Below are 13,380 nucleotides of genomic sequence, written 5' to 3' on the forward strand. Positions count from 1 at the left end.
AGCTCAACCAGAGACTCATGCAATTAACACACGCAAATATTCAATAGATGGGGTCAACAGAAACATCTTGGTTTTATACAAAATACAGAAAATGATGAACTGTCATTAAAACCACAGTTAAAACCACAAAAATTCCCAGTAATATTGAAATACATAAAAATATGCATGAAAGTTCACAGAGAAAGATCTATGGACATATTTAATGTCTATGACCTAGAAAAAAGAAAATTTCACATTTGTAATTCCAGGTCTCCCTTGAATTTTGAAGGGCTTTGCAACATTGCCATATAAAGTGCATTTCACCCCAAGAGAAACAACTCTTCATATGCGTGTTCATGTATTTGTTACCTAACTGCCAAGGTAAAAAAAAAAACAAAACTAAGACCAGAAGTCCCCCACAATCTTACCCCATTTGTCGGGCAGTCCTTTATATAGTGGCCAGGGTTTCCACAACGAAAGCAAGTATATGATGGTGGAGGTGGACCCAAGGGTTTCTTCATGTAACTAAACGTTTTTGGGGAGAAAAAGAAGAAGATATGCATGTGTCTCTTGTGTTAAAACAAACATCTCTACCATTTTCCCATCAGCTTCAAAGAACAGATTTGACATTATCAGCACTTACCTGGTTGGTTCATATCCACAGCAAGACTGCATCATCATAGCTTTTATTTTGTCTTCTTCGGAAGCATTGGCTTCAGCCAGATTGGTGGTCTGTTTAAGAGGTAATTATTGGATGCACACATTAGAACCACATTTAAGCCCACACAGCCAAAGACAGCACCACTCACCCAGTCCTGTAAAGAGCAGCACAACGCTCGCTGAGGTCGCATGAAAACAGCTGCTTAGGCTCTGTTTGGACCTTACCTAAAGACCTGTCTAATCGATCCCATTTTCTTCCAAGTGGACTGAAGCTATGTGTAGAAAAAATTAGACTATCCACTGCCTTTAAACTGATTTTTAAGCTCCAGACTATTTGAAGGAGAAGATGTCCACTGTACATTTAATTGAGAAAGATGTATGCAAATATCACTAGTTACATTTTGCAGCATTAAAAGGACACACAACTGAAGAGCCGGAGAGGTTGTTTCTCCTTGCTGAAAGTCAGCTTCAGACACAGAAGCCTTAGAAGGAATCAAGCTTTTTATAACCCCTCAGCAAGACAAAAGATTCTTCTCTAACTTCTCTATGTTAAATGATTAAACTACAGTAAGCAGAACCTGCAGTTTTTTCCAGCTGACTGTGTCCTTTTAACGTACAAATTGTAATCCAAACCTTATGCAGAACTAGATCTTCCAATTATTGACGGCAGCTGATTGTTTTTAAGTAGTATTTGTTCAAATGTTTTTATCACACACTAGTCCAGGTACAAGCAGGCTCTAAGGGAGTGACTGTAAATGATGTGGACTTTCAAGCACCTATCATTCCGACCAGCCACTCATGTTTTTGAGTCGCCAAACTGGCGACTACTCTTCACAGGATAGTATCAAAATACACACACACTTTAAAGTTAAAAGAAATACTTTAAATTCTTAAAAACTACATTCAAGCTTTGCTCACATTACAACAGTTATCCAGCTACAGATCACAGTATGAGATTTAAAAAGACGAAGCAAACCCTTTTTTTTTTAAAGTATTTGACAAGACTCTCGAGATACCTTAATAAGCTGGGCCAGAGGAATCGGTGCGGAAGAGTCATCAATCTGTTCAGAAAAAATTAAACACACGTTCAAGTTCTACAATCAAAACATAGCAATAGTTAACCTCTACTGTAGCCTGAAAGTCTGCACTATATCCTCTGAGTGTCACGGAAAGAGGCATTTCCAACCTAGTGTAATTTGTATTTGTTCCAAACAAAGTCCAAACCTATGACAGCTTAAGAGTGCCTATGTGGTTAATGAGGAGAAACAACAATAACCAAACCTGCTGGAGATCAACTTACTGCTCCAGAGTATCTCAGAGAGGGACCCTTGTCTAATGTTTACAACTGCTTAGAAGTCAAAGGGCTAAGGAAGCTGCCAATTCTCAGCAAAAAAAAGGATTTGAAAAAAAATTTAAGTTTATTTGAGAAGGAAGCATCACTACAGGAAACTTATTTTCAGGGTAGTTTGGAAATTAATCAGTGCACGTCTCCTCACTTACAAATGCACATGGTTATGCTTTTTATGAACGCAGTCTAGTTGCCGGTGAAAATGAAGCACAGGCAGATCAGCCCTGAAACACGAACTCTGCCCCTCCTGTCAGTAAGTTTAGAAATGCCAAACTCACCATACCCCACAAAACCCCAATAAAAATGCCAACCCAAAACATCAGCCATAGCAGTAACCCACCACTTTGTCTAGAAAAAAAAGAAACTGCTCAAAGTATTGAAATAAAGGTGTTTACCACGACAGAGTAGCCTATAAAAACTGATTTCTTGTATTTTATTAGACCACAGGCCATACTCTCCAAATTGGTTATGGAACTGTGAGAATTTAATATTATTCTCCTTGCTACCAGTCCAAAAGCAATTTCTAAGGATGATGAAAACATGGACTCAGAGCACAATCCTGTCATTTTTTTCTCCATTGCAGCCACACTCCTCCCTCCCTGCTGCCTACTGGAACAGCTTGCAGGAATGAAGTCCTCAGGCCACGGGGTAGTAATGGACTGCAGTGTCTAGTGAGAACTAATACCGAAGGGCAGTTTTGCCACAAGTGAAAAGGGTAACTCTTCTCTTGTTCCTTTTCCAGCATATTGAATTACATTGTGCCACCAACAGCACTTCAGCTTACACTAGTAAAACATTATCAGAAAGACACCGGAATCACTGCTTACGATGTCTGAAGTGGTTCAAAAACATGGAAAAAATTTCACCATGTAAACTGAACAGCTCCGCATGCCACTCTTCTTTACTTGTGGGAAACCAGGCCTATGTTCTCTCCTGGCAGGCACAACCACTGTCACGTGGTGCTTTTTCAGCAGCAAACAAGAAATGAGGAAAGCTCTCGACTGGAGTCTAGCATTAAACAGTCTAATATTGACCAGTAACTGAAACAGAGCAGTTAATCAACTATTAATTAGTTCTTCTGGTTTTTAGGAAGAGGTTATTATATGGCCTGCAGGCAACAGTCTCATTTCTTAACGGAGGTGATAGCACTCCTTTCTACTAAACAGCTATCAAAAGCAGCAAATAGATAATTAATGTACTATTTAGTACGTTTGCCCAACGGCCACCTTCCAATCAGCCGACATTCTTGTGTCTTTTTTTTTTCCCTTTAAATGTCTACTGGAGTATTTCCTGCCAGTCCCTCCAGTCAGTCAAGTAGAAACAACATCTCCATGAAACGTGTATACAGCCCTAAGGTAATACTGCAGAAGAACTGGGGGGGAAAAAACCCCACACACCAAAAAATAAACCCAAAACCCCAGACTCGACAGTCAATGTATTAACTCCCATTTCAAACAGAAGACTAAACAGAAACTAACACAAAGCAAGTGGGAAAGGGGACAGAACAGAGGACGAAAAGGCTAATTTCACTGCTGGGGTGCTACATTTAAATTACAGTGGTTTCCTAAAACCCGACAGCTTGGCTAAACTACAAATTCAGCCAGGAAGGATCCCAGTTGTGCTCAACAGCGCTAAAACGATGGGCACGACTCTCTGCATTTCTGCAGCCTCTAAGGACAAATACCAACTAGAGATCCTTGCAGCTACTGACATAGTAATGCTAAACCAAAAAGGATCCCCTTTCTTGCCTTGGCTCTAGTAACAGTAGGCCAGCAGCACAAATTTGGAAGTGTACAACAACAACAGCTAACATAACAGCAAGACAATGAAGGAAGAGTTAAAGTATCAGCTTTTGTGCAGCCTTTTTAAAAATATCTTAACTAAACTTCATTTTGCTGCCTTACTGTTCAACAATAATTGGCAAGCTTTCCAGTGGTTTATTCCCACCACAGTAAGATCCAGGTTCTGCTTTGAAATACCTACAGAAATACGTGTATTAAAAAACCAACCAAACAAAACAAACCCCCCACCCTTCAGACCAAGACCTGAGCTAGCTTTAAGAATAAAGCTCATTGTGCCTCCAAGCCTAGAAGCACCTGAGACTGCCGTGCTTTGACAGTGAGAGAGAGAGAGAGGACTTGTAAAGAGAGATGCAAGGCTTCCACCCTCCCTGTGGCTACCCACAACCCATGTCAGGTACAGTCAGAGCAAACAAGAAGGGAATGTTTTTGCCTGGTCTTTCATTTACTTTAATTAGTTCTAACAAACACTAAGTCTTCCCTCCCACTCCAGGAGTCTTCCTTTTTCTGTGTTTTTTTGGTTTGGGTTTTTTTTTTTTTTGAGACATCTATGTTAGCTTATGGTAAGATGCTACTTAGAAAGGTAACACAGACATGCCAGGGAGCACACGAGGCTAATGTTTATAACAATAACAATAACAACAACAACAACAACAACAGCAATAATAATAATAATGTTTGAACATGAGAGTTGTGTTTATACACATGCTAGTAAGCAAAGAGGAAAACAACTGTTTTCAGGAAATAAAACCCCATCAGAATTAGACCAAATACTCTAAACGTGGTTTACATAAATGCATTACTTTAACTGCTAGGGTCACTGGGCCAGTTAAACTAACTCAAAATCACAATGAGAGGCATTCATGTCCAAAAAGGAATTTGAACCAATCAGTGATAGAATTATGGATGTCAGATTTAGACGTAGTGGTTTTAGACCTACCTACAAAAAGTTTTCAATTTTAAGTTGATTGCCTACCATTCCACGAGCATCAGAGGCTGTATTCTTCACACAACACAGACCCAGAGTTCATGAATTTCTAGATTAAGTTACCCTAACACCTTATCGAGTGATCAGATCCAATGATCCAGGGTTAGTGTAATGCCTCACACCGTTCCAGTGAAGAAAAAGCAGAATGTGAAAATGGCAAAAAATACACTCCAAACACCTTTTATTGCAAGAAACAAAAAGCACACAACAACCTATACAAACATCCAGATTACTAGCTGTCGACAGACAGCTGTAGAACATGGCACCATGTTCAACTGTGCAAACCTTGAGCCTACACGATCTAAAAATTATCATACGTTACCTGCACAGTACACAGTCATTCAGGAAATATTCTGGCATATTCAATGTGAAACACAATGCATTACTAGGCACAAATAGCAAGATTCACATTAGAACTGTGCAAACGATGGCATGACTCAGTTATTACTATGCTGAATCCAATACATGGTATTCACAACATATACTATGGTTTACTGGAAAATATATTAAGTTAATGTTTGGAAAATTAATACAAGGCTACATTGTTGAGAATTAAGTGCAGTGTGGAGAAAAAAGTCTGAGATGGTGTTTTTACATACTGCTTTTGGTGTTCCACTCACTGGCTCAGTTCGACTTCTAGAAGAAGAAATCAAGGAGATGAGAACTTAAAGCACTTGTACCCAACATCAAGCAGTGAAAACACGTTATAAAACCTGAACATCAAAACATTCTGTTCTGATAGGCTAGTGAATGGGGAAATTTCTTCCTATACATAAACTCGTCTCTCTCTTTTGATAACATTCAATGCATTAAACACCACCTCCCCACCCTCCAAATCCCACGTCTACTTTGTCTGAAATCACTCTAAGACTTAGAGATCGAGAACACAACAGTGCAAGAGGAAGTCTTCAGACATTTTGTCTCTGCTGCGTTAAGTTTTGTGTTCTTAAATGCTCAACCCTCAAGATAATGAAGGTAACTTTAGCCAATCCCTATATCCCGCCCTAGTCTTACAAATAGCTACCAGAGAGAGTACTTTGGTTTCTAAGAAAGAACAGGGGTAGTCGAGACCCTTTGAAGTGCTAGTTTACTTAAGAGAAAAAATCAGTCATCTGACAAAGAAATAACAACAGTGTCAGCAGCACAGTCTTCAGAACAGTGTTTCTTTGTGGCAGCCCAAGCACTGTGTTCAGATATCTACCGTACTTAGCCATGAAAGTGCCAAAATACTACATGGGTTACCTATGCTACATTGACTAAAAATAGTAGTAGAAATGTCACCTGAAAGCAGTTCCTAGGGTTTTGTGCGCTTTAGGAGCCCTGTGACAAAAAAAAAAAAAAGGTCTTAATTGCCGGAGTTTGCTTTAAGAAAATCTTGAAAATGCTACAATATCTTGGGAAATACTTATTACATTTGAAACCTTGCTGAGCTCCCACATACTCCTTGATCTGTATCTGCATGCTGCTCATCAGGAATCAGACATGCAACCACTGATATCGTTAACAAACCATTCACACATCATCCAAAGTGTCCCATGAGCAGAGGCAATTCAAAGGCTGCTGTGGAACTGATGTCCAAATAGAAAGGCTCATGCTTCCTGCCACTGCTAGACCACCACCGGGCTCGCAGTTAGAGCCATGTACCTCCTGAAGATGAGCAAGTTCGAGGAGATACTTTAGATTGCCACACAAGGGTTTCTTCATCCACTGACCCTGAAGAACATACTCCAAGGCGAGTAACGCATTTTGAAGGCCTCTCCACCATTACAGCACACATTCATCATTCCCAAACGTTAACCACTCTACCAGTTGTTTCTGCAATGTTTCCAGCTGAAGGAATAGAAAGCTAATCTGCCTGGTTAGTTTTCAACGTTAGAACAGCAGTGCCATTCCTTCCTTACCCCCACATCCAGCTACTTCTTTGATCTTTGAGGCTAGCAGCACCTATCCTCTCGTTTTAGGGCAGCGTTACAATAGCAGGAGAGGGTGACATCCAACCAGTAAGGGAGGATGCACTGACAAGACAGCACTAAGCATCCGTATTTCAATTAACCCCCCCCAAACAAGGCCACGTTTATAAGCACAACGCTGTGGCGTCCCGAATTACTAGGCAGTGCCTGAAAGCACTGCAGCAGCTACTGCAGTAATATGCCCAAAGTTTACATGCAGAGCCACATAAAATCAGGGGTTTTTGCTTGCAAATGCTTCATGGGCACCAGCACGCTGCTGCACTGTTTCTTCAAGACACACTGTAACTCATCAGTCTACTTGATTTATGAGAACCAACGTTAGAAAGACATGGCAAAACCACAAGCTAATAATAGCTACTGATTGTGGTGGAGAGGCGTACCTTTAAGGCGGCTGGAAAACATGGCCATTCAAACAATGCTAATGTAGCTGATACAGAACGGGACTGTATGAATACATACATGACATGCATTTGAAGAGCTGTAATTTTAATCAGTACACCCGATTCTCTGTCCTCCGTAAATCTTAGGAACACAGAATTAAAACCTGGAGCACAGATACCAGCTTAGGGTAAAAACAGACAAAGAAAGACAACCAGTAACATTTAGGAACGTGCGGAACTGCTTACTGAGTTTCAAGTTTGGAAAGGATTAACTGTTCCTTCATCGTGCTCGCACAAAAGGCAATACACTTTAGGATATTGTTGTTCTTCTCTTGCCTGAAACAGGCACTGTCTTTAGGAAACGAATAGGAATCACTTGTGAATGGAAATTCTTGTTTGCCTGGCTGGCCAGCTGGCAACCCTTGGTCTTTCCTCTATAGCTAGTATGCAGAACCCCCAGATTTGGGGCGTAAGAATACCTGCCATATCCCGCCCCCCTCCCCCAAATGCAAGAAATAGTTAAACACTCAGAATCAGACTCTTCTGAGACGGGAACAAATTACAAGTTTACACTACAGTGCGTATCTCTCTTTACTATAAAAGCAATAAAAGCAAACACATATAATAAGGAATCTCTCCACCTAGAGGGAACAGGATCTACAACTTGGATCTCAGAACAGTCAACCCCAGGAACAAACCCCACAGAATCATCTTACAAGTTACCATTGTTGGAGTTCGAACCCCGTGCCCCAGCAGGCCAAAAAATGTAAGTCTACTTTGGGACAGATGCGCTAAAATCTACCCCGACAACAAAACTTAACAGCAGCTTTAACAAGAAAGATACAAGCGGAATGCCTCTGTAAACTAGTATCTGTAAAAAAAGTCAACACACTGAAACCCCTAACAAAGAATACAATGCTTTATGGATACTTACAGAACAAAGGTTTTGCTGGTAGCTTTAACTCCTCCCACAGGGATTCTTCTAACAATTACCGATGAGTTCTTAGGAATCAGGGCATGATCATCTGTGTATTCTGAAAACAACATAAAGACAGACATAAACCAACATAAATTCAGGTTTGAGACTCAAACACAAGCAGCAAAATCTCCCTCATTTTTTAAAATAGTTTGAATGCCAACAGCAAAATGGTCTCAAAGGTCACTAAAGGAGAGTCTGCTAATGCACGAGGTTCTTTCCTCATCTAGCTTAGGTTGCTTTGGCTTCCGTTAGGCTACAAAACCAATAGACCTCTGGAGAAAAACAAACCACAGCAAAGTCTCACCTGCATAAACCAGATTCTAAAGCCTGCCTAGCTTGCCCTGCAGCAAACCAGGCACTTAGCTAAAGCACGAAAACTCTGCGCCGTCGCTTTCATAGCTCTTAACTGAAAACGCTTCACCTGTGCTGCTAGTGCTCCAGACTGACAGAACACAGAAGAGAGCCTGCCATGGCTGCCTATTTCTTGGGGCTTAATCCATCAACAACCACACTTCTCAGCTGCTCAGTGCTTTGCATTTCAATGGAAACAGCACTGACGCCCAGACAAACAATGGTAGATCACGCCAGCTGCAGTTCTGGAAGCCGAAAGCAGCTGTTTCTACCTGCTGAACGGAGTCATACGGAGTATTCCTTCTGGTCCAGACCACAAATCACCAGATTAAGACCAGTCCAGAGTCTCATGTTTGTTTTGTTTGGGTTTTAATTTTGCCTGATAAGCAGAATAGCACATTCTCCAAGTGTTTGGAGTCAGAATGTTACAGGGCAGGCAAGAGTACTGAAGAAACCTGAGTTCTGGAGTTTGCAGTTCTTAAAGAGAGTCCATCACATCAGTTTTTTCCACTGGTATTTAAAATCCTGTTTCCTTTTAGCTTATATTAGCATTGCTTCTATTACTAGATTGCCATGATGAAAGGTAACAATTACTGAACTGTAAAAGCTTAGAGTGCTCGGCAAAATCTGAACAAGTAGGCCACCTTCACTCAAGGTTCACTTTGTTCTTTCCACGATCATTTCAGCCTTTAGTCAGGACTCCTGCACAGGCAATGTTATAAAACCCCAATACTTTATGTCCACGTGCAAGAATGCCAAACATCCCATTTAGGCAGAATATCCGGGTCTAGTGTTTCCCTTTATCTTCTGAAGGTGAGTTTAAGCATCTACATCTGCTTAACAAAAACTGAAATTCACGGTCACGCAGAGAAACCAGAAATTGGGCATACATATACACGGCACTGAAATGTATTCTCTAGCTTTGCTCTGAAAACCACTGGGGGATTTTTGCCTTTTCACATGGAAAACACCCTTAGGAAAGCTTCAATAAGCATCAGTGTCACTCATATACGCAGTGTAAGATTTTATACTCATTTTACAACGGCCAAAGGGCAACACAACCTGCCTAGAGGAGGATCTTGTCACTGTCAAACAAGAGGGATGCTCTTTAAAGCAGGGAAGAGACTCCTGCTTTAACTTCACCTTTAGGCAACACCACATTTAACAGAACCTAGTGAGGCAGATACTTTTCCTTCAGTGGATTCTGATTACGTATGAAAACAAAGCAACAGACTTTGTAAAACTGGTATTATGGATATAGAGTAACACTTTGGGGGGGAACATACTTACGAGCATAAGTTTTTGTTCTAAAACTTTGTAACAGAATGCTATATGACTTGGTAACAGTTTCTGCTATAACAGAATCCACATGTTTGGCCTATTTCGAAACATTTCTCCTTCTGGTGATAATAACTGGTCTCCATCACAGTTTATAACCATCCACCATTCTGGTTTTAAGGCTCTGTTTGACACAGACCCAGCTATTACAGGAGTGACATCAGCCAGTTGGCCATTCAGCCCGCTAGCATTTGTGAAGCTGAAAGGACATCAGCATCTGAAGACAAAATTCAGAGACCCTCTGCAGCAAAGCCCTTCAAGCCAATTAAACACTGTTCAAAAGCTCCTGACAATTGTATTCAATGCTACTAGAGAAATTCAAGACTTCTGAAACATATCACTACCTACGCATGTCATGCAATCCAATGGCATCCCTAAGACCCCTAACATTGTGCTGTGAAGTCTCTTCGCAACCATTCTCCTGAAAATAGTTTTAATGTCTGTAGATACGCAGCGAGCTTTCGGTCCGACCACTCTAAAGGCTAGGGCTGAAGTTACGGTCCCCACAGCATACATATTATCCTGTTTAAGCTTTAATACATCACACAGGAAGAGGAAAAAACCACCTGTACACATTTTAAAGAAAAGACGGTTGTAAGAGTGTCACAGAACCAGAGGAAAAAGACAAGAAATTTCATGTTTAAGGAATGAAAACACTTGACAAGTCTTTTTGTTTCCGAAAAGTCACAACCCAAGGTATTTAATCCCATTCAAACTCACCAAGATGGCAGACTACCAAACTGAAATGTCATACTAAGTAATACAAAACCATTATCACCTCCGAGAATCAAGCACCATTTACTAGATTTAAAAGAATATATGCCTTCTCTAAGAACATTTCTTATGTATATTGACCATAAATGTTCTGCCATAAAACTTCAGTACTGCCCTGATGTGGTTAACACGTAGTAGCAGGAGAAAAAGACACGGGTAGAAAGGGATGATGAAAATGATGCTCAGTAGCATCTGAATGGCAATGTCTTTGGTGTAGAAAAGAAGGTATATTAACAAGAAATTCCAAAGCATAATTTAGATACAGAGAACACTCATGGGCAAGTGTCCTCAAGGCTTTAAAGGCTCTGTATAGCTTATAAGTCACAGATTCACTCTTGATCCAAAACGTGGCAGGGAGCAGTTTCCGTAACAGCCACAAAACCAGTTTTCCAATGTAGTGGAGTAAAACAAGTCGAAGACAAAATTAAGTCACCAAACCCACTTTTTGTCTTCCAATTAGCCATCTGTTCCATTTCTATCACTTTCAGCTTCCTCCACCAGATTTCAAAGAAATCTGGCAAGTTTGTTATTACAAGTTATCCTCCCACATTTCCTTATCATTCTACCTAGAAGAATTCCAGGAAACCAAAACGTTTGTAAGCACTACATGTCGCACATCAAGCACACATTCTTCGCCGCCTAGCTCCGCCTCTAAAACACAGATCTGAAGGTTGTTGTCAGAACAGCAACTACGAAAGAACAGCAACTATGAAAGAACAGCTCTGTGAGGCCCCCAACACAAGTCACAGCTACCGATCGTGGCCGAATCGCATTATGGCTTCCCGGCCCACTTAAACCCCGGTGCCGCTTGCCCTCCTGGTCCCCCTGCACGCCGGCGGGATGGGTCCCAGGCTGAGACACGCTACGTGGGGACGAGCCACAAAGGGTGGGTCCCGCAGGCCACGGCCGCCGTGGGGCCATCTGCGACGATGGCAGCCGCACGGTCCCCAAGGCCCCACGCCCGCTGCCTCCACGCACCTTCTTTGGTCTGGGCGTTGGTGATCTGCAGGTCGCAGTTGGCCGCCTTCAGCTTTTCACGGCCCATGATCCGGCGCTTGAGGTCGCACAGGGAGATGTGGAGGCCGCCAAAGGTGACTGTGTCATAGCTCAACTTGGAGAAGAACTTGTAGTGGACACAAGACATGGTCAGGGCCAGGCGGTGCCCGCTCCGCGACGGCGTCTACCACGGCAGATGGCGTTGCGACCTCTGCGCCCGTTAGGGCCCACGGCGGCTCGGGGAAGGGCCCACCGAGGGGGTCGGAGCAAGCAACACAGGCTGAGCTTGAGCTCCTCCTCGCAGCCCAGGCAGACAACAGGGAGAGGACCCTGCAGCCCCCGGCTTGTCCTCCGCTCCCTCCCTCGCACACAGCGCTTCCAGGCCTGACCGCTCGCTATGGCGACGCCGGAGCCCCTGCCTCAACATTCCGCAGAGGGGTTTCCCGGCCGACAACTGCACGGGGCGTGGCTAGCACATCACTGCGCATGCACAATGGCACACCGCGCCCACCCACACCCCCCTCCTCATGTGACCCAGCGCATTATGACTAAAGGCCCACCTAAGGTGACCGAGGCGGCCCCGCCATCTTCTTCCTAACGCCAAGCACCCCGAGGGGAGAGCTATCACCGGTCGGGGTCACCGCCTGTCAGCCCCGGGCCTGTCACTGCCCCAGCCCGCTGGTGTCCCTGCTGTCCCCCGGCCTGTCACCGCCTGGTGTCCTGTAACCCCCCAGGCCTGTCACCGCCTGGTCTCCCTCCTGTCACCCCCCAGGCTGTCACCACCCGCTGTCCCCTCCTCTCAGCAGCCAGCCAGGGCAAGACAGCCTGGGGGAGATGCAGCGGGCTTTGCCCTGTGGCGCTCGGCTGCCCACGCCGCAGGGCCAGCGAAGGGAGGGGACATCTCTGGGTGTTTGAGCGGATCTTGGTGCATTTAGGGCAAGTTCAGTCAAAGAAGCCAGTGACCATTTAAGTTTGCTGCCATAAACCAATGTACTTCCCAACCGTGGCCCAACCACAGTTGCTTGAACGCTGGAGACGAGGACTAAAGAGTAAGGAACAAACCATTAGCGTTAGGAGGTGCCCCAGGACAATACTTCTTGCTTTCTCAATCATCACAGCTGCTGCTGCCACAGCCCTAGCGGTGGAATATGGAGTCTACGTATTCTTTCCGTCATTCGGCCATAGCCACAGTCCAAACTACAGCAGCAGAGGCAAATAAGCCCGACTGTTGCACATGCACTAAAAGCCCATGCTTTACCAGAAATCAACTCTCCTGGGCATCAGTCCCACTGAATTCTCAGTGGTACAAGGATGGGCATCTACGTTACGAATTTTCCCTGAAGAAAGGAAGCATACCGCCCTTCTGCCAAGAAGGGTTTGTCGCTGGATCTGTTCCATAGATCTGTTCCTATGCCTAAAGGCTATTGGTATTCCCCCCCAGATTCTTCCAAAACCTTACTATATACCACATCCAGTGAGTGTGGAAGGGAGATGCTGCAGAAGCCCTTACAGAAATCCTATTGCAATAAGCCATCACGCTGTAGAGTTCTTCCTGGAGGGAGTTTATCAGGCCCTGCAGACTCCGAGACAATGTGGATATTCGCAGACAGAGTAACTTGGTATTCGGCAGGAAGCCATAATGTTAAAAGTTTGGTTGTCGCTACAGGCCGATAGGCTCAGAGTCATCTACCCTGCATCTGAACCTTACAGCATTACCTATCAACCAAATCCGGCACAGGCTAACCCTTTAACAGGAAATAATTTACATGATTCAGATTTATTTGAAGATTCTACTACCCTATTTGCACAACGACCAGG

At 43.4% G+C, this 13,380-nt stretch overlaps 1 protein-coding gene across 1 annotated transcript; it reads right to left on the reverse strand.

Annotated features, from left to right (window-relative positions):
• Nucleotides 1–206: 206 nt before the first annotated feature.
• On the reverse strand, nucleotides 207–11,710 carry LOC132320022 (E3 ubiquitin-protein ligase RBBP6-like). Its single transcript, XM_059832121.1, has 6 exons — nucleotides 11,545–11,710; nucleotides 8,059–8,158; nucleotides 5,374–5,410; nucleotides 1,656–1,700; nucleotides 623–711; nucleotides 207–213 (listed from the first exon to the last, which is right to left on the reverse strand). Exons 1-6 carry the CDS (start codon nucleotides 11,708–11,710, stop codon nucleotides 207–209), a joined length of 444 nt encoding a protein of 147 aa, XP_059688104.1.
• Nucleotides 11,711–13,380: the final 1,670 nt, after the last annotated feature.

The sequence above is a fragment of the Gavia stellata genome, chromosome 33, assembly GCF_030936135.1.
Source record: "Gavia stellata isolate bGavSte3 chromosome 33, bGavSte3.hap2, whole genome shotgun sequence".
Lineage (NCBI taxonomy): Eukaryota > Metazoa > Chordata > Aves > Gaviiformes > Gaviidae > Gavia > Gavia stellata.

Bases quoted from the DNA above. Each gene is read 5' to 3' on its own strand.
- LOC132320022 (XM_059832121.1), bottom strand. From the start codon at position 11,710: ATGTCTTGTGTCCACTACAAGTTCTTCTCCAAGTTGAGCTATGACACA. The intron at 1,701-5,373 runs GTATGTAAAAAC...TTTTCTGAACAG, and splicing joins TGAGTGGAACACCAAAAGCA to ATTGATGACTCTTCCGCACC. The intron at 712-1,655 runs GTATCTCGAGAG...CCTCTTAAACAG, and splicing joins CTCTGGCCCAGCTTATTAAG to ACCACCAATCTGGCTGAAGC.